At 37.0% G+C, this 19,284-nt stretch overlaps 1 protein-coding gene across 1 annotated transcript in view; it reads right to left on the minus strand.

The window, feature by feature from the left end:
* Positions 1-2,458: 2,458 nt before the first annotated feature.
* Positions 2,459-19,284, minus strand: part of CDH9 (cadherin 9, type 2 (T1-cadherin)) — a 49,656-nt gene continuing 32,830 nt past the window's right edge. The window contains exons 6-11 of the mRNA XM_010075267.1: positions 18,642-18,895; positions 17,184-17,320; positions 15,692-15,813; positions 6,496-6,623; positions 6,178-6,419; positions 2,459-3,363 (exon numbers count right to left, since the gene is read on the minus strand). Of these exons, the coding sequence (XP_010073569.1) occupies positions 2,876-3,363; positions 6,178-6,419; positions 6,496-6,623; positions 15,692-15,813; positions 17,184-17,320; positions 18,642-18,895 (1,371 nt within the window). The 3' untranslated portion in view covers positions 2,459-2,875. The remainder of the gene's footprint in view (positions 3,364-6,177; positions 6,420-6,495; positions 6,624-15,691; positions 15,814-17,183; positions 17,321-18,641; positions 18,896-19,284) is intronic.

Below are 19,284 nucleotides of genomic sequence, written 5' to 3' on the forward strand. Positions count from 1 at the left end.
CAGAGGCAAAGATGTTTGATTTCCCCACTCTGCTTTTTAGTCTTTTATTTTTTCTTTCTGAAACTGCTCAAGTTCGTCTACAAATTCAGTTGTAAAACATAAAATGGAACAATACTCCAATACGCAGTGACCCAAACATTTATGTGTTCTATCTGTCTGCTTAGGACAAGTGAGAAGTGAACTTTAAAATACAATTTTCAGTGCAAATTAGACCATTAGCAGTTGAAATGCCTTTGGTAGAGCAGAAGTTGTTAATGCCTCTTGTTATCAATACATAAGAAAAGTACTAAGGGAAATTTTGATAAATGTTTATTTGTGTGTTTGTGGCTATTGAATTCTGAACATTTCATGCAATGTCTAAAAATTTTAGGCATATTTATGTATGGTAGTGGTTGCAGTTAAGTTGCTTAACCTGGCATAATGAGGAGCCTTTTTCAGCATTTCAGTGAAAGATGCAACCTTCTGTGGGAAATTGTCTCCAGCATTATTTTTTACTGATAAGACTGTTTATCAGGATAAGCATGTAATTCTACAAAGACATTACAAAATTCAGTTTAAGCAAAAAGAAATAGAAAATACATAAACATTACAAAACAAGACCTTCATCATATGTTGGTTTTTTGCTCAGTTTCTTTTTTTCTGCTTTCAACATGAAATGGATTTACTTTTTTTTTTTTTTTTCCCCACGTAGAACATTCACTTGGGTGAAGGATTGTTACTCCCTTTTCACTCCTTTTTCTCAGCTTATTTTCCCTTAATCCTGGGGAGAGCCCTTTCAAAAATCAATTTTAAACTCTGTTCGGAATGATGACTAAATCAGACTCATCTCCCACAGTATTTCCTCAGGAGTTAGTAAGTTTATCTTGGCCCTTAGCAGTCACAAGTAGTTTTTCTGCAAGAGATCTCAAATTAAGTCTTGTACATCCTAAGAGTTTACAGATACTTCTCCTTTGGAGTGAACCATAACATATCTGAGTGGCAGAAAAATAGATCGTTGGTGTGATTAGCACTATAAAAAAATGATCTTTCTCCTTCCTCTTGAGCCTCTTCTTAGGTGTCAAGGCCTTCGACTTCCCAGTGACACATATCTGAGGTTTGAGGCAACCCCATAGACTGGGAACTTTGCTAAGCATAGTTGATATCACAGAGGATGAAGATGTGTATAAATATGAAATGGCCAGCACTTCTGTGCCTCAGTTTTCTCATAGAGGGAGGAACATCTGCAGAAACATCACTGAAAGGAGTTCTCACCTCTCATCCCTGTCTTTCTTTCCTGGTGTTTAACCAGTACTGTGTGTCCCACTATGTCAATCAGTTCTTCTGCCCACTATTGGTCCAATATTGTTTGCCTATTCAGCTGAATCTTGGTCTTTTTTGTTGGACCTTTTGTCAGTTGTACCCATCAATGTCACTAATCTTAAAATGACAAAGGAAGCTAATAACTTCATTATTACCATTTTGTATTGGATAACTCAAAGATATTTTCTATCAGCACATTCAGCCATGCTAGGTTGATGGTATCCATGCTGGACCTCACTAAATTCCTCTAAATGTGGACCTGTGAAAGAAACAATAGCCATCAAATTCTCAGGACCTTCTTTTCCTTCCCTATATCTTTGTGCTTGTTTGAACCCCATGACCCCATGACACTCACACACCCTGCTCCCCAAGAAAAGGAGTTAGTGTCGGAAAACTTGAGATGCTTCCTGGCCAATGTGTATCTTAAGTTTCTTTCTAAAAATATCTGAAAAATAACTGAGTAATCTATGTTAAACCTTAAAATGTGATAATTGCGGACAGCTATATGCACTTGGTTTTCCCTAAAGTCTTTGTTTTTGTTGCTTGTCTCACTTTGATTTAAAAAGAAGCTATCAGATTTGCCTGATAGCCTCAAAACTCAAAAATAAGATCAGAATACAAAAGCCTTCCTTTCATTATTTATGTTTGCTTAATTATTCCAATTTTTTTAAATGCATATTATAAAATTGTTTCCGTATCTGCCAGAATAAACCTTCATAGTTCCTTAAATCCCCAGGCATATACCTGTTAAAGCCTCTCACCGGTCATCTCTTCATATAAGAAGGTACATGAAGGCAAGTTTCACAATGAAACTGTTATTATGCCATATAGTTATACACATTGCAAGTCAGACTGAATTTATTTATAATCACTTTTTCAAAATAATTTTTCTTTTTTCTACACTGCATTCCCATTACAGAGCACTCTCTCCATATTTTTGCACAGTACATTTCAACTACTAATCTAATATAAGAAGATGCATTCAAAAATTAAGTATTGCACAATACGCAATTTCTTTTGTTCATAAAGGTTGGACAGTTCCTTGTGATTAACAAAGTACGTGATTAAGTAGTTTTTATAAATACTAATTTATTTAATAAAAATACAAAAATATAAATATACATATATAAAAATATCAGGATGAATCAACACACAGACATTCTTTAACTCAATAAATATGGCAGTAATATTGATCTTTTTTTAAAGTATATTTTTGATATTATGTTACAACGTGGGTGCACACTGTCCCAGCTAGTAGGAAAGGTAATGCAAAGCAATTAAAAAGAATTAAGTTTCCATCTCATTATCAAAGGCACAAAAAGCCTTTTGTTGTCTTTTCATTGTCAGGGAAAACCTTTCATCAGAGGTTTCTAGGCAGAGAGGGTGAATTACAGATTTTTTTAAAATTGAAATAATTCATATTCATTCACGTTGACTTATTGATTAAGCAAACCCTTACTAAGACAACACCTATTTTTTGTAAATTTTTTATTCCCAAGTAAGAGAGAGTAGGCCACTTTATCTGTTAACATAGACATGAATTCCACTAACACTGACCAGGTCACAGATTACTTTCTCAGTCTCGATCACTGTCCTCTCCACCATACATATCTGCTAGTTTTTTAAACCGAGGTCCCCAGTCACTGAGGTAATCGTAGTCTTGGTTGCCCTCAGTGGTAAGTGATTCCAGAGAGCTGAGTGAATTTGCTATGGAATCATTTCCTTCGTAGGCGTATGTCGCTAGTGAGTCATAAGGAGGGGCAGCTGGGTCTAAATCATTTTCCTTTAACCTTCTATGAATAAAATCTTGGACATCAATGTTTTCCCAAAGAGGTGCAGTCCGTCTTATCTGAAATATAGTTTCTGGGATAACATCTCTTCTCATCTTACTTTCCTCCCTCGCTTCTGGATTTCTCAGTGTACCAATGTCAAAAGCCTGTGTGTCTTCTTCCCCACCTCCTTCATCATTGTAGGTCACAATGTTGTCCCGAACATCATCCTTTGAGATGATTAAGGGCTCTTTCTTCCTCTGTCTCTTGAGAGCAGTAAACAAGACAACTAATACTGAAAGAAAGCAAAAGATAAATGAAGAAATGGGTAGTTAGAAATTAAATAAATGAGCAAACATTTTGCATTATCTGTTCAACTGGAAAAGTTTTGAGACTGGGATGGGATTTTTAGTAGGAAAATAGTGATAAAAGCTGTATCCAAGTTGAAGTTAATAACAAAAAATATTATTAGTTTCATAGCAGTCAAAAACTTATGCTCTTTTAAACTTATGGGACCAGTGAATAAAATATTATACGTTTGAAACAGATATACAATTAAGCTGAAGTTGAAAAGTAGACAATGTCTTAAAATATATCATCCTACTAAGGTTTAATTTTGATTTTAGTTTTGTGAAATACCGACTTCCTGGCAGTCACTAAGGGTGATTTTATCAAATGTAGTTGAATCTCCTTGGCAAAGGTAATTCATGCTCTTGAAAGCCAGTGATTTAGGTATTCCTAAGTGCCTAATTCACTTTTGAAAATGGGATCTACAGGTCCTTCTGAAAATAAGAACCTGAAGACCTTCAGCTATCAATTTTATTGACAAAACTATTTTTGCATTCAGCAACTGCAAGAATTGAAATCCAATCTTTGCTATTAAATGTTTTCTTTTTGAAAACATGGTCCTCCTAGTTTAAGAAATGCTAGTTGAATAACTCTTCCTTTTGGAGAGGTAGTTAGACACAAAAACGAACCTCTGCAGAGGGAGACGAAAAACTGGAGTTAAGATTTGTGAACACATCCTGGTGTTTAAATTATGTTGATTTTAGTGAGAACTCAATGCTTAAATGCATTTAAAAATCTGACTCTAGCTCCAGAAGCTGGTGTAAACAGGAGAGGCCAGAGAGATCATCTGTCAATGAGGCATGAGAGCAGTTGCCAAACCATGCTTTACAGCAGCACTGACCACTTTTGTTGAGTCTTAGGAGCAAAGTTTTTACTCTGGATGACCTGAGTATTCTTGAATAAGAGAGAAGATTGGACATGCTTCAGGTAGGGAGAGGGGAACCAAGATCTTCCACATGCCATGGTACAATGCTGTGAACATAAAGGCTGTTCTGTTTTGTTTGCCATTTTGTATCTGTACAGGACCCATTCTTTTCAAGTCTTCCTAATGCTAGACAAGTAATAGCCCACTTAAGTAAGTTTAAGAAATTCATATACAAATTAGGGCAGATCACTCAAAGGTTGTGATGAAGAAGTGTCTTTCACAGCTGGGTACTCAACATGTCTCTCCTATTTTGGGCATGACACTACACTACCACACCACATCTTGTTGAACAACTAAATAAAGTGCCAAGAACAACACCAGCTTTTGACTTGCAATTCTGTTTCGATGCTCTTCAGCCTTATGCTACTCTGGCTTCAGCTAATGTCTGTAGCCCTAAGTAGAGTAGGGTCCCTGACCCTGGGGCTGAGAGACACAAAGTGGTCATGCCTGTTTTGCACTGCACTGGTCCCTGAGCCTGTTCTGAGTCTCATGTGCCGTCTCTGTGGTCCTAAGGCACACTTTGATTTTTGTTTTTAGTTCAATGTTTCTGTACTAAAGCACTGCAGCCAATCAGAGGGATGTTTCTATAGTGAGCGAGTAAGGGTATGTGTTTCATGGCATACATTTCATGCTCTATGTTAGGGCCTGAAATGTGGCTCTGAAGATGCAGAGCCTGTTGATATGGTGAACTATGTAAGGTGGAGAGAGAGATTTGGCAGAGTTTGAAACATAATTGTCTGCTGGAAGTGGTGCCCTGCAAATTCTGCTGCTCAGACTATTCCTGGGCAGCGTCCTGGAGAATCTGAGCTGGCTCATGCTGCAACCAGGCCAGCGGCGATGCTTGAACTTAAGCAGTATGGACAATCAGTTTGTCAGACCTCGAGTACCCTCCCTTACCTCTGCCCAAGAGTACAGGAGTAGTTCCTACATATTGCCCCTCTCCTAACAACCTCTGTGATCCTCCAAGTATTTATTGGAGGTAGCTTGAATCCAGTCTAAAAACTGAAAAAAAAAAGTTATCAAGTTATCTCCTTAGAATTATATAAACTGACACCTATAAGCTTGTCGCTGCCCACCTAGCAAGCTGTGTTTGCTAGGACAGGTGGAAAGGAAAAAAGGTTTTCCCCAGAGTTTGACTGGAAAATAGAGATGATGGCACTTTTAAGGAGGCACTTCTCTGGTAAGCAAAACAGGCAAGTTGCAGTTTTTATGTTCTTACTGTCAGATTATGAGCCAGCATTTATTCTAGTTTCTTCATATATTACCTCATCTTTCAAATGCTTCTGCTCTCCAACTACCCATCTAACTTCAGTGCTCACACTTTATTTATCAGCTGCTCTCACTATCAGTTGCAAGCTACTGAACATTTCTTTTCTATGCTTTTGAGATAAGTATTTCCTCAGTGTAAAAATCAGGAATTAGTATAATTGATAATCTTTTCATCACTGAGAAACTTATCACTCAGCTTCAGGAGCATGATTTTAAAGTCCTAGAAATAAATGAAGATCTGTTTATGACATAGTATCTAAAACTGACCCTAGATTTTAGAATTTATTTAATCTGAATAACATTGCTAGTCTCATTCTTTTCATACATTCTGCTGGATAGTAGTGACAACAAACAGCCCATAGTAGCTCCCTCTCTCCCCCTCTTCCATCTTAGAAAACAGCTGTTAAAAAAAGACAAACAGCCAACAAACCAAAAAATAACAAACCCACATCAGGTATGAGATACTGTTCGGTAGGGCCATGTCAATAAGGGGTTGAAGAATATCAGAGGTCTAGAAGTGCCCAAATTTTTACCAAGTCAATTAAACATCTCATCGCGGCTACTTGCCTAGCAGGATAATGATGCAGAGGAGAATGGCAACCAGCGCCCCTGTGCTGAGGCCAGCAGGGAGGAGCAAGGCTTCAGCGCTGCAGGACTGCATGTTCCCCCGGCTGTCGCAGGCACACACGCGAATGGTCAGCGTGCCCGTACTGCTCTGGATCGGGTAGTCATTGTCAAATATTATGATTGGCAGGAGATAGGTACTCATCTTACTACGGCTGTATCCATTTTTTCTAGTCATAAAAAAATGGAAAAGCAGAATAAATAAATGTTGCTGTGTGAAGTTTTATGTGGTATGGGGTTAGGGGAGGGGATGGTGCTGGTCAGCAGTTACCTTTGTTGTCTACAATGGAGAAGTTTGGATGAACAGCGAATTCTGGCACCAACTCAAAGAAAAATTTATGTCCTCGAGGAGGCTCATCCTTGTCAACTGCACTCACTGTCTGTATCAGCTATAAAGAAAACAGCATTTCATGGTATTTTAGAAATCTTGCATTTAAAATAAGGTCCCTGCTTTTCATGTGCAGTAAGAATCCAATGAATCTGTATCTGAAGACACAAACTGATGTCCAGAGTCAAATGTTCCCCTTATAAACGCAGGAGAGGTTACAGTAAGCAAATAGTTGTTTTATTGTTCAAACACATAAGGGAGGATGAAAAAGGGGCCAGTCTTCACTGCAAGACAGCCATGTGCTTTGATTTGTACTCAGAAGCTTGCAGTGATACAGAAACAATTGCCCTTCTGAATAAGCCATAAAACTCCTGTGGCCTCACGTAGCAATGAGACAGAGTAGTGTGTAAGCCAGTTGTTAAGTGGGTCTAATTCCCAGTTCACCTCATCTGCTCTTGGCGATAAATTTGAGTACTGCACTGGCAGGGTGCTCATTTCTCCTGAGGTAATAAAAAGAGATGCTTTACTCCCTCCTAAACTGAAACGTCTGGCTGTGGAGCTTTATGGCTACCCTAACAAGGCCACTCAAGACCAGCTGGGAAGGAGTGATAGCAGTGGCAGCGTAGGGTCTGAGGAGAGTGGACTAAAAAAAGAGAGGCTTCAGCACTACCTCTGGATTGCCCAGGCAAATATATATACTCACGTATATGTAGACACACATATACACTAGCAATTTGACTCTTTTTCTGTCTATGTGCTGCTAGACTGATAGAGGCTAAGGAAAACAGCTGCAGAACTGAGGAGGGAAAAGCTACCTGGGAATAGCTGTGGTTTGTGAAATGACTTGCAATACTTAACACTGTGCCAGGTTCCATGGGTCATAGCAACTCCAGTGAGCCACATGAATGACTGCTAGGCCCTTTACACTCCCTGGTGGCTATCACACCGGAGAGTGACCGATGCTCCACCTTGGCTTGCAAGGGTGTGTTTGAGTTCAGTCACAAAATTACAAAGCTTGGTGGCATGAGAACAGGAGTAATCTGCAACTGAGGATGCTGAAACTCAGTACAGGCGAGTTCCTATGATACCTAAACTTAAAGGCAGAAAGAGCTCAGCATTCAGACTTGCCTGTCTTGAGGTTTTTAAGTATTTCCAGTGTGTAGGTTGTCCTGAAATCCCACAGACATCAAAGACACTTGTTATCAAAGACTTCCTTCGTGGCTTGTTTTTTTATATTTCCAGGGAAAGTACAGCATGACTTCTTCAAGAAATACAGTAATTGACAAGCAACACTGATATGATTTTTAAGATTTGCAGCAATCGAGTAAGGAATGACTTTTTCTTGTGTACTTTCTCTGAACATCAGCTTGAGGGGATCTTGAGGATACAGTTAAATTTTGGAGGGTATTTAGCATCTCTCAGGATGTAACACTTTATTAGACAAACACAATTGTGGGGCTACCAAAAATACAAAAGTGTTTTTCTTACTGTATCATTCAGAAACCTGCTGCTGCTAGTGCTGTACTGCACAATGAGTATTTGGCCTATTTTTTTCTAGGTAGTTTTGAGATACTTTTATTACAGCTAATAATGTTAGGTTGTTATTAAAAAAAAACCCCACAGTAGAGAAAGTCTGAGTTTAGCTCATTCACTTCCTAGCAGATCCTTCTAAAACAACCACAAGATTTTTTTTTTTTTATCATTCTCTTTTAAATTTGAGGTATATTGAGGAACTTGAAATCTTGAAATGTAATTTATGAACATCAGACTTGTACAAGAGTTTTTCTACATGTGATTAGAATAATAACTGCATATTAAGGTCTCTTAAGTTTTAAAGCATTTCATTATCATTGCTCTTTAGACTTTTTTTTTTTTTTTAAGTTTTAGATGTTTCCCAGGATTAGCCAAATACCTGTTTATGGCAAAGTAGCTTCTTCAGAATGTTGCTGAGTCTCTGATTATGGCAGCATTTTTCCAGTATCCCATTGCTTTTTGCTTTGCTGTTATCTGCCTCTGACAGTGGCAATACAGAGAGCAAGACCAGGATGGTGCTTGATTTTAGTTTTTCATTGTTTACTGCAAAAATGTATTATTGCTACCAAAACAAATCCCTTTGATAGGACTAAAATACGAAATGGAAATGAGAAAATTTTCCTCTCACATTTTTACAAGTTTGAAAAGACAGAAAAAGTGTAAAAGTATCAGAGAGGAGAGAATTAGAATAAGTGATAATATTTGCACAATTATTCGCTGAAAAACTCAAGGAGAAAATATCCTGATATAATAGCTAACAGAAATTGCCAATGAGTATTTTAGGGCTTCTGAGATGTAATTAGATGGATGTTTGTAGGATCTGGATTTGATTCCCTTCATGTGCAAATCATATGGAGGAGGACAATTGTGCCAGGCATAGAGGAACCTAATTACATTGAAAACTTATTGTTGAGGGTAAAGCTGAAGAAGAAGAAAAAAAACAACCCAAAACTTATTACCTGCGCTAACTAGTGGCTGCATAAATTGAGAACCAGCTGTTCTTCCACCAGGGAAGATGAGACAATAAAAGAACAATGAGAAAGGATGATTGCAGGTGAATTTTTCCAAATGATGAATAGGTGAAAAGAAATGAGAAATGTTATCTAATTAAGGGGTTTTTTTCAGTTATACAGCTGTAAATAAAATGGAATTATGTTCATGGTAATCACTGCAGAAATGAAAGTGATGTGGCTATTTTTACATATCAGTTATATGAAAAAAAATAGTACTTTTCTGTGTACATTTTGTATTCCATGTTAGAAATTTATTTTTTGGTTTTGAAGCAGATATGGACATTGTGTTATGATCACTCTTCACCAGGAGTGAAAAATCTCTGACACTGTAAGATTTATGAGGGAAGAGTTATTTCAAGAAAATGACTTCTACTCAAGTATGTTTCAGGGATATCAGGCTTAGATAAAAAACATTCATTTTTTTTTCTTCCATAGTTTCCTATGCAAATGAGCACAGTTTGGAAAATACAGCATTATTGTCACTATTCTGAGAGTTGCATGTGCATGTGCATTTCTGTGTGTTTAAAGAAACAGTCTTGTTTTGTCAACTCCCATCTTGAGTGGATGTTATTGGATAAATTCAAGTTTTTAGGGCTCACTTGTCTTTGAGGGTACTGAAAATATAAATGGAGGCATTGACATAGTTTTCTTTTTTACACTTGGGACAAAGTGGTTGTAGCAGCTTGACAATGTAAGATGAGTTGTGCATGCAGAATTATTCTCACTGGAAAAAATTTCTTGATGATTTTTTTTCATCAGATTCTGAAAAAACAGAGATTCTGTTAAAGGATTTGGACCTATTTCCTATTGTCATAATTTTTTCAAATGTGGAAATGGTTCAATTATAAAACTTCCCCCGCTTCTGCTCCCGGATTCTGTGTTTTTAAGGCCATGACTTACACCACAGTCAAAACTGTGAATGTAGTTTAAGTTCAGGCTGTTTTACTGCTGTTCATACTCATCCCTGAAAAAGTGATTAGAGATGAATAAACTGCCTGGTAACAGATTCCTTATGTATATCTGGTACGTCCCAGACACTGCCTTCACTTTTCTTCAAACTGTTTTAAAGACAGAAAGTGAGTAAAAGCTAGGTAGGGGCATTCTGCAATAGTAAGGGTCCCTGTGCACTTCAGAGCATGCCCTTACTGTTCTTGAGGCTGCATTTTTGGACATGGAGAGCTGCACAAGCAGGAGACTTGGGACTGTCTCTAAAAAATAATAAATATATGTATATATAGCAACCATTAAAGCAAACCTTAAGCTAGTACTGTATCTTCAACAGTATAGAGGTCAATGCCAGCTAGTCAATTTCTAGAGGGACTTTTCAGCCTGCAGTGGCTTGGCATGTCATTCTAATAAACCCCAGTTGCACATTGGCTCCAAGGTACACACTTTAAAAATGTAGCAACATACTTGAGACAGATTCTTGAATGCTTTTTTGAAGAAAGCTGAACAAGATGAGGTCTGTGGGTGGACAGATGCAATATATTTTCAAGTTAAAAATTTCTACTAATTAAAATAAAATTTCAGAAAAATAGAATGTCTGCTTCTTTTCAAAACAACAGTATATTTGTGGTTGCTATCATAGTTTTAAACCTTTTTTTTTTTTCAAAAACCCTTTTAAAATTAACCATAAATAAGACAATGAAAAATAATATCACTTTCACAGGAATTTAAAGATGATCTGCTGTTGTGGACAGTGCCTTTCTGAAGTTTTAAAAAAATGTAATTGTCATATAGCATGAAAATTGTACTTCCAAGCTAGAGATATGTTACAGATGTTGAATTTTGTTGTTCCTTGTATGAGATTATAGATAGGCAGAGGAATAGGCCTTCAATCCACTGTAATCATTTGGGTTTTTGTTCTTGTTATATTACGCTCTCAGTTAAACCTGGATATTATACAATAGAGAAATTTCTCAAATGTAATTTATCTACTTAAAAATATCACTAGGCACTCAAGAAAGGAATGTTTGGGACATTTTGACGTTTGTTTTTGTCTGACACTTTTTTCACAAGTGATATAGGAGAGAACAGAACAAATCCTGGATCCTGGAGCACTGGCTTTGTCATTCTTGAAATTTGTTAAAGTTGTTTTGTGCTGCAAATATTTGACAAGGAATGGAAAGATCTCACCACTTTGTTTGCAACAAGCTATGAAAAAACATATTGTGAGAGAGACTGCACTTTTGACAGTCATCAGAACATAGTAGTGTGCAGGTGCTCTGAGGAAATGGTGGAAGAGTAACTTTGTGTTTGTCCTGTCCTTTCTTTCTATTTCCTTTCCTGCCAGTACTATCTGGTAGGGCCAATCACTAGGTAATCTTGAATGTATGATTAACACAGCACAGTGTAAGCAGGTGGGATGAAGATTTTGTAGAAGATTTTGAAGTGGCTACATTTCTCTAGGAGTGAAAAAATAATTTAGGTCAAGTGTCCCCACATAGAAGTGTTTCAGTATCAGTCCAGCTGTCCATGGATGCCCATCTTGTCATTTTGAGGCTTGAGTGATCACACATGTTCAGGCACAATTGTAGCCCATACACCCATATGGTGCTAGCTGCAGAAAGCAGCCTTCATGTGTGTAAGCTTGAATATACCTTTGGTCTTGATGCTTTATGTCTTAAGAAATATTCTAAAATGCCTGACACTTAACAAAGTTTCATGTCTGGTAATGCAAAACAGTTTCGTTTTCAAGTGTTGGCTCTGTTCCATAAATGTGTTGGCAGTTTTAAAGCAGGACTGAATGCTTATCAGAAGTTGGAAAATTCTCCCTTGAACTGCACTTCTTATTTCAAAAGAGAGACAGACTGTTAGCACGGGTCTCTCACTAAGTCAAGCCAATAGGTGTCTATACCTAGAGAAGGCAGCTACAATGCTTAAACCACTCGTGACTGATAATTAACAATGACCACATGAAAAATATGATCTCTGTCTGCTCCATCTGAAAAAGAGGGGGGAGGGTATGGAGACAAATGAAAAGAAAAATCTGCCAGCTTTCTGAAAGAGGAAACAAACCCTTTCTCTGTTATAATGTCTGAGAGTCCCTGAATGGCAGGAAATAATATAACATCAGTGCAAAAAATAGCAACCCAGGTTATTTTCTTAAATATTATTATTGGTGGGTATTGAAATTAGCTAAATTGTTACTAGCAAATTGGTCAGTTAAATCAGTCTCCTTTTCAAGCAAGTCTTCCTAGTTTCCATGGAGAGGACTCATCCTCTAATCCACCTAAAAAGACCCAATTAATTCCCGTGACAAGGGCATGAGAGATCTCGTACCAGAGCCTTCCCCACAACAGTCCCTGGGGCTCTAGCACACCATCAAAAGGATTAGGGATCTCTAAATTGTGTTGAGAGGAAGGCTGCATCATACTTTTCTTTAGCCTGTGTATTAGCCGGTGGAACAGGATTCACATGATGACAAATCTGTTCCAGCCTAATGAACATAGTTAGTTATGCACCTCTAGTGATAATGTTTCTTCCCAGTCATATCATTGTTGTTTGAAGATAATAGAGTGGCAGGGGAGGAGGAGAGAGTCTGTAAGATTTTCTTTCCTCTGGCCCTCCTAAGGCTATCTGAAAAACACAATGAATGCAGCCTCTAATATCTGCTGATGTTGAGAATGAGTAATGTCACTTGGCAGCAAGGAGCAATATTTTATAATTCTGACTACTTCCTGATGCAACTGAGATTTAGAGAGCAGTATGATCAATAGCTGGGCCTGATTAAAAAAAAAAATTAACTAAATATATTTAACTTCTCAGTCTGGCTCTCCTGCTGCAGGCACCAGATGTAGAACCACTGCTGTGATGTGTCAAAAAGCAATAATGGTTCTAGTAAGACAGCTGCTTTAGATGATCTAAAATAAGGTGGGGTAGTACTAAATGAACACAACATGATTCTATATCTTTATTGTATTGTAGGAGGACTGCTAAACATGAGCACTAGAGGCTATCTGGAACCTAGCATCCTTGGTCAAAATATTCAAGTGTGTGTGTCTGTATCCATTGCTATTTTTGGGCACCAAAATAAAAGTTGTCTCAGGTACTGAAGGTAATTTGTTTTTTGAAATATTAAGTCAACTATATGTAAATGTCCAGATGTGGACCCTGGTGCCTGTCTTGTGGAGCCCAATTGTTAACAAATAGAGGAGCGGTCTGGATCTCCCATTCTTCTGCAGCTACACTTGATGCACACTGTCTTTCTAGTATTTTTGTTGATTTTTCCAATTAGGAAAAATAATTACATTGGTACTCTAGGTGGAAGGGAGGTCTGAACAACAGTATGCCTGTCTGATGAGTCTCTGTCATCTCTCTTGTTAGTAAAACACAGAATTTACCAGAAAGGGAAATGAAATTTTATACATTAATGGATATTTCATGAAGTATGCTAGACTAGGTGGAAATTGGGTTAAGGAAAGTGACAAACAGTATGCCTGGTTTGAAGTGGGTTCAAATATATGACAAAACCTGCATTTGCTGGTTGATAAAATTACACATGATTAATTTCAACTAAATCTTCATTTGTAAGCTTTGGAACCTTTCTTTGTTTTATGCAATTAAAGTACGTGACTCACTTTGCTATCAGACGTTATCCTGAGACTTTTAAGATTTATTTGTTTCAATTTCATCTTGTGCAGAGGTTTTGTTGCACAGACAGAATTTAGGTCATATGCTAGCTGTTTGAAATTAATGGCTAGAATTATTTGAATGTGTTCCACCTGGAGAAACAGCTTATAAATCGTAATACAAAACTATGAGGGCACAGTAACCAGAAGTTTATGGATTTTTTGCTCATTATATAAGGCTTGAACTGTATTCTTATGTGACAGTTTATGTCATTGGTTAAGACACAATGTTCTGATCATAAACCTCAGTTGTTTTGAAAGGTGTTCCTTGTTCATTTTTCTGATACTATAATTCCTTCCATAGTTTTAATTTAACTCATCACAGCCTTTGATATGCATATTCCTCTATTTATGTCATTTCCATCAGAAATAGTAAGACTTTATTGAAAAAGAATTAAAATAATGGTCAAATACCTCTTCAAAGCCAAGTGATTTCACTCAAAGTGTACTCTGTCTTTTTAACCCACTTACTTAAATTCCAGTATTAGGTGCAATGAATGAAAAATAAGTAGAATTGAATGCAAACTGCAGCAATCCCTGTATCCTCTTTTTCATCCTTTTTTGGTACCTTCTTTTTTTGTTGGATTTTTTTTTTTCATCTGTTAAACCATTTATGAAACTTCATTTGAATTGCAACGGCTAAGTTGCATGTTCTTGTTCTATCTTGAGCCCTGCAGGACCTGAAATTCTGGACTCATATCAGGTGCCGTCTATGCTCCTTTCAGTGCAGCCCCCATGCTTAATGTTAAATGCAACACTGGGAAGCGACCGAGGTAAAACATGAGCGTACTTCCTGATGTGTATTCATATCCCCCAGCCCTGTAAAGCCTTTGAGTGTTGTATGGTCACTGTGCTCTAAGGCAAACAAAATATCCTACATTCTGATTCTTTACACATAACTTTCCATGAAGTCAGCCAGCTTTGGTTGGGTGATGTCAGCATAAAACTAGTGAGACACAGGGTCAGACCTAAGCTGAGTTCAGGGCTCCATCCTGGCCTCTCTCCTCTAAAGTAGGAGAGTAAACCTACTCAGATTTGTGCAAGCAAAAATAATGATCTCAAGCTTTTTCTTCCACTCAAAAATGCATCAGTCTAGAGAAGCGGCTCATGCATGGACTTGGGCTCATGCTTGAAAGACAGTCTCGAGGTACCCAATCTGCTACTAAATCCAGTTCTTTGATAAATATTTTCAGAATTAAAAATCAGGAAAACATACATCTTTCTTCACAGGTTTAAAAACTGAAAGGCTGACTGGCATTAGCATAAATAGATGTTGGTTGTAGCAGAAGTAATATTAAAAGATTTCTGTAATGTCCTGGCTCTGAGTTCCATTGGTCTTCTTCTGTTCTCAGTTCACACTCTATTTTCTCTACAAATATTGTTATTGTCTTTTTAGGTCACTACAGAACTGCTGAGATAGTTCAGAAAGGGGTATGCATGACCTTTGATCAAAGTAAACTCAATTCCAAATTGAAGTTTTAACTTACAATGGAAACAGTTGCATTAGCTTTTATTTTTGTAAAAGTTTATTATCCACATCTCCTTTACTGAAGCAAAGTAAAAGCTTTTCCTGCTTTGTGTACTTGAAGGTGTGGCTACATTAACTAAACATTTGAAAAAAATCCAGAAAGAAATGGAATTATGAAACAGTATAAAAACTTTTGTAACATTGTGCATAACTAGTTATGAAAATTACTTCCTGTTATTAGGAATGAAAAAACACGTTAAAGTATGATTTTGTACTACATGCTATGTTATTATACTGGGGTAAAATCCTACATCTTTTATCTCCTCAAACCTTTTTTGAATCAACTATTAGTTTCTGTAGAAGGTAGGGAATAAAGAGGATGGGTTGGTTTGCAGTTGTTCAAATTAAAATACACTGAAGTTTTTATGATAGTTTTCCAGTATGAGAGTATCATTGCAAGTTCTTCAGTAACACAGGTGTTTACCTGTCCTGCTTTTGCATTTTCACAAACAAATGTTTCATAGTATTTGGCAAATTCTGGTGCATGATCATTTATGTCTAAAATCCGGATGAAGACAGGGATCTGGCTACTTTGTTTAGGATTATCTGAAACAAGAAAAATATTTATATTACAATGCAATGCTTTACAGTCTATGAAAACATCTGAAATTATCTAATATATTTTTCCAATATACGTTAGAAATATTAATTTATATTGATTATATTGAAACAAGTGTATTTGATTTTCTACTCACATACATTCCATATGCATAAAAGCCCTATTTATATTTGAAACAAATGGTTCCATTGTAATTTATGTATTTTGAAATAATACGAATTATGCTTAAATTGATTTGCATTAAAAACAGGCCACTGAGTTATAATTGACTTGTATTCCATACATCAGTGCAGTAAATGATTAATTGCAAAAGCTGTTTCCTGAGGTCAAGCTGTCAAGAACATTTACTTGTTCAAAGCAGTAAAGCAGTTAAAACATGTCAGTCAACAACAGCAACACACACACACACACACAAACCCCCAGACCAACCCAAAGTTGTCCTTTCTCCTCCAAATGCTAAAACCAACACAAGAAAAGGATATATGTAGATGTTATCATCAATTGGTCTTCATGAACTTGACCTCCAAGGTCAACCTATCACTGGAGATGAATCTTGCAGTACACATACTGAAAATGGAGACCATATTTGACCAAACAATGAAAACGTATTTGTAAGGAAAAGGTATCAGTCCTTCTGAAAATGGGGACATAGTTCATCTCTCCATATTACCCAGCTCCCAGACTGTTAAGCTCTCCTAAGGAATCTATAGGGAGAAAGAAGGAAGGGAGAATAGTTGCTCCTTAAAATCAGTGTCTCTGTTTCCCCTTTGATGACTGTTATCACTTGGCTGGAAAGAAAAAAAGATATGAAGATCTAAAAGGATCCAACAGAATAGTAAATAATCCAGGTGAAAGTCTTAGGGGCCAGGGTTTGCATCAGGCACGGAGGGGAAAGAATTTCTTCTAGTCTTGGATTCAAATGAAGCCATTTCCTGAGATAAGTTAAAGCAGTGGAGGCAAAGCATAATTTCTTCGTTTACAGTGGTCATTCTGACAACATGTTATTTTTCCATCATGGGCATATTTTTTCCAAGGATTTTCCCAAAGATTTAGCTTAGCATAAAGCCAGTGCATCACACCTGCACCAAATTATTTGCTGGGAATTCTCAGGGAACCAGTCAACTTGTCTAATATATACTGTACGTGGTTTTGTTGAGCCTAAGAATTCCAAATTATCTTTTCACAAATATGCAAGGATAATCCTAAAGTAGTAAAGTGAACTTTTAGATGTGCATTTAAAGATACTGTCTATTGATAATATCTGAATAAGGGCTAAACTAATTTAAAAAAAAAAGATTCTGTCAATTTCAGTCTTTTCTCAGTTCTAATGTTCTGAAATAAATGATCTCCAACTCACTGATTTCAGTTGCTATGACAGTGATGTTGTGCCATGGAGTTTCTTCCCTGTCAAGTGGCTTTGAGATGAATAAGGATCCATTTCCTGAATAGATGTTGAATATTCTGTCAAGGTCAGTGTGTCGATCCACGGAATATCTGTCAAGATAGAGTACAACTGAGCATCAGTATCTCCTGTTACAGTCTCTAGTTTAGTTACAGCCACCTGTAAAAGTTTTTTAGTTTTAACAGTGGTTAATCAAGACTGCTTTCTTTACAATTAACCTAAGCTTTCCTGTAGCTGCCTGAGGAGTGCAGCATATTACAAATAGTGAGAATTTTTTAAGACTAGTGAGTGGGATGAAGAGCAAACTATTTATGTGGGCAGTTTGTTAGATTAATATTTGAAATTACGTTTTAGCTTATAAAGTGAATACTGGAATAACAACTGCAAATGAGCATTCTTAGATAACATTTTTGTAAATTATTTTTTCCTTGGAGAACTCAGTCATCAAAGGACACACATTGCAGATACAATGAAGTATCAGTTTGTAACAGGATGTTTTTGACATATCACAAGGACCATCAAAACCATGAGAAAAATCTTTGGATTAGTTGTTGTTTAAGATTAAAGTTCTTAAAATTTTATTTTATGACACTTGCTTTTGCTTTGTTCTTTCCCAACAAGAAAAAAAAATATTTTACAGGTGCTTTTTAATTAGTCTGGTAGTTACCAGTCATTATTAGTTAAACTGAGATTTTATGCATGCATTACTTAAAAATATTTTGTTTTCTTCCTCCTCTCATACCTCTATCCCAAGCTGTACTTCTGCAGAACACAACAGGCTTGTTCAGAAATACAGAAATCAGGTCTTCTAATCAGTTGCACGGTAAATACACAAATTTCAGTGCTGTGTTTGTCACTGCAGATAATAATAGCAGATGGCTAATGATTACAGCAATTTCACAGCACTGAACTTTTCCCTGTAATTGTTATGACTTGCTCGCAATCATTTCTTATTTAATATAATGTGATTGTTAAATAGTTAAGCTATGGAATATGGTAGACAGTGTTATGTGTAGGGAGTTATGAAGGTATAGAAGGCTGACTGCTGTCAACCAGCAGGGAGTGGTAGAAGTACACCATTTTGAGTATTTTACATGTTTGCTGTTAGAAACTTGGTATAAAAGCATAATCTTATGAACAGTTTGGTGAAAGCGCTAGAATATGATGCCAGTTAAATGTTGACCTCTCCTTTGTTTTTACCTTGTGCTTATAGGCTGCCCATCAGAAGCATATCCTGCACCATTAACTGTTTGCATGCACAAGCTCCCATAGATATTTCTTTGCTTGACACTTTTCAGTAGCCCCTATGGGCTTCATTACTCAAGTGGCCCCCTATTACATTGCACTTTCATCACATGTTGTGCGTGAGACTTGACCCACATCTAAAGGATTTTATATTGTGTAATGCCTTACTTTATTGCATTCTTTGTTATATCCGGATCTTGGGCTACAACCTGCCCAATAATGCTTCCTTCCTTGGCATCTTCATCTACCTCTATTAAATACCAGGCTCTGCTGAACACTGGAGGTTCGTCTATGTCTTCCACAGAAATTTTGACCAAAGCTGTGTCTTTGAATGGCCCCAGCTGAAGAAAACGAGGATCAGGATGAGTGTTGGTTGCTTCCACTCTTAAGGTGTGTAGCATCTTGTTTTCAAAATCCAGCCGCTGGGGAGCAAATAATAATAATAAAGAAAATTGTGCCACTTTATGAGAAATGTGAGTCAGTTTTATAATGCTGAATTAGAAGCGTAGGCATTTTTAGGAGCAAGAGGTCTAAAATTTAATGCAACTTGGAGAAGATGGAGTATGTTAGGGCTTGCCCTAGGTATAAGAAAAATAAGTATTATAGGGCAGCAAGGCAGTTATGATCCCTCTGTCTACTACTTCTTCAGATTTCTGGAAAACCGGGAGGGGTCAATCTATATAAAAATAGAAACAGAGAAAGAAATAGGGAAGCTCGGCTTAATCCACAAGTGGGAAATACTAAAGGTCTTATTTGTGTCTTCTCGTTTTTAGGGACGAGAACAATTATCCCAGCTCTTAAATGCTCTCTG

The sequence above is a fragment of the Pterocles gutturalis genome, unplaced genomic scaffold (genome assembly GCF_000699245.1).
Source record: "Pterocles gutturalis isolate BGI_N339 unplaced genomic scaffold, ASM69924v1 scaffold11692, whole genome shotgun sequence".
Taxonomy (NCBI): Eukaryota; Metazoa; Chordata; class Aves; order Pterocliformes; family Pteroclidae; genus Pterocles; species Pterocles gutturalis.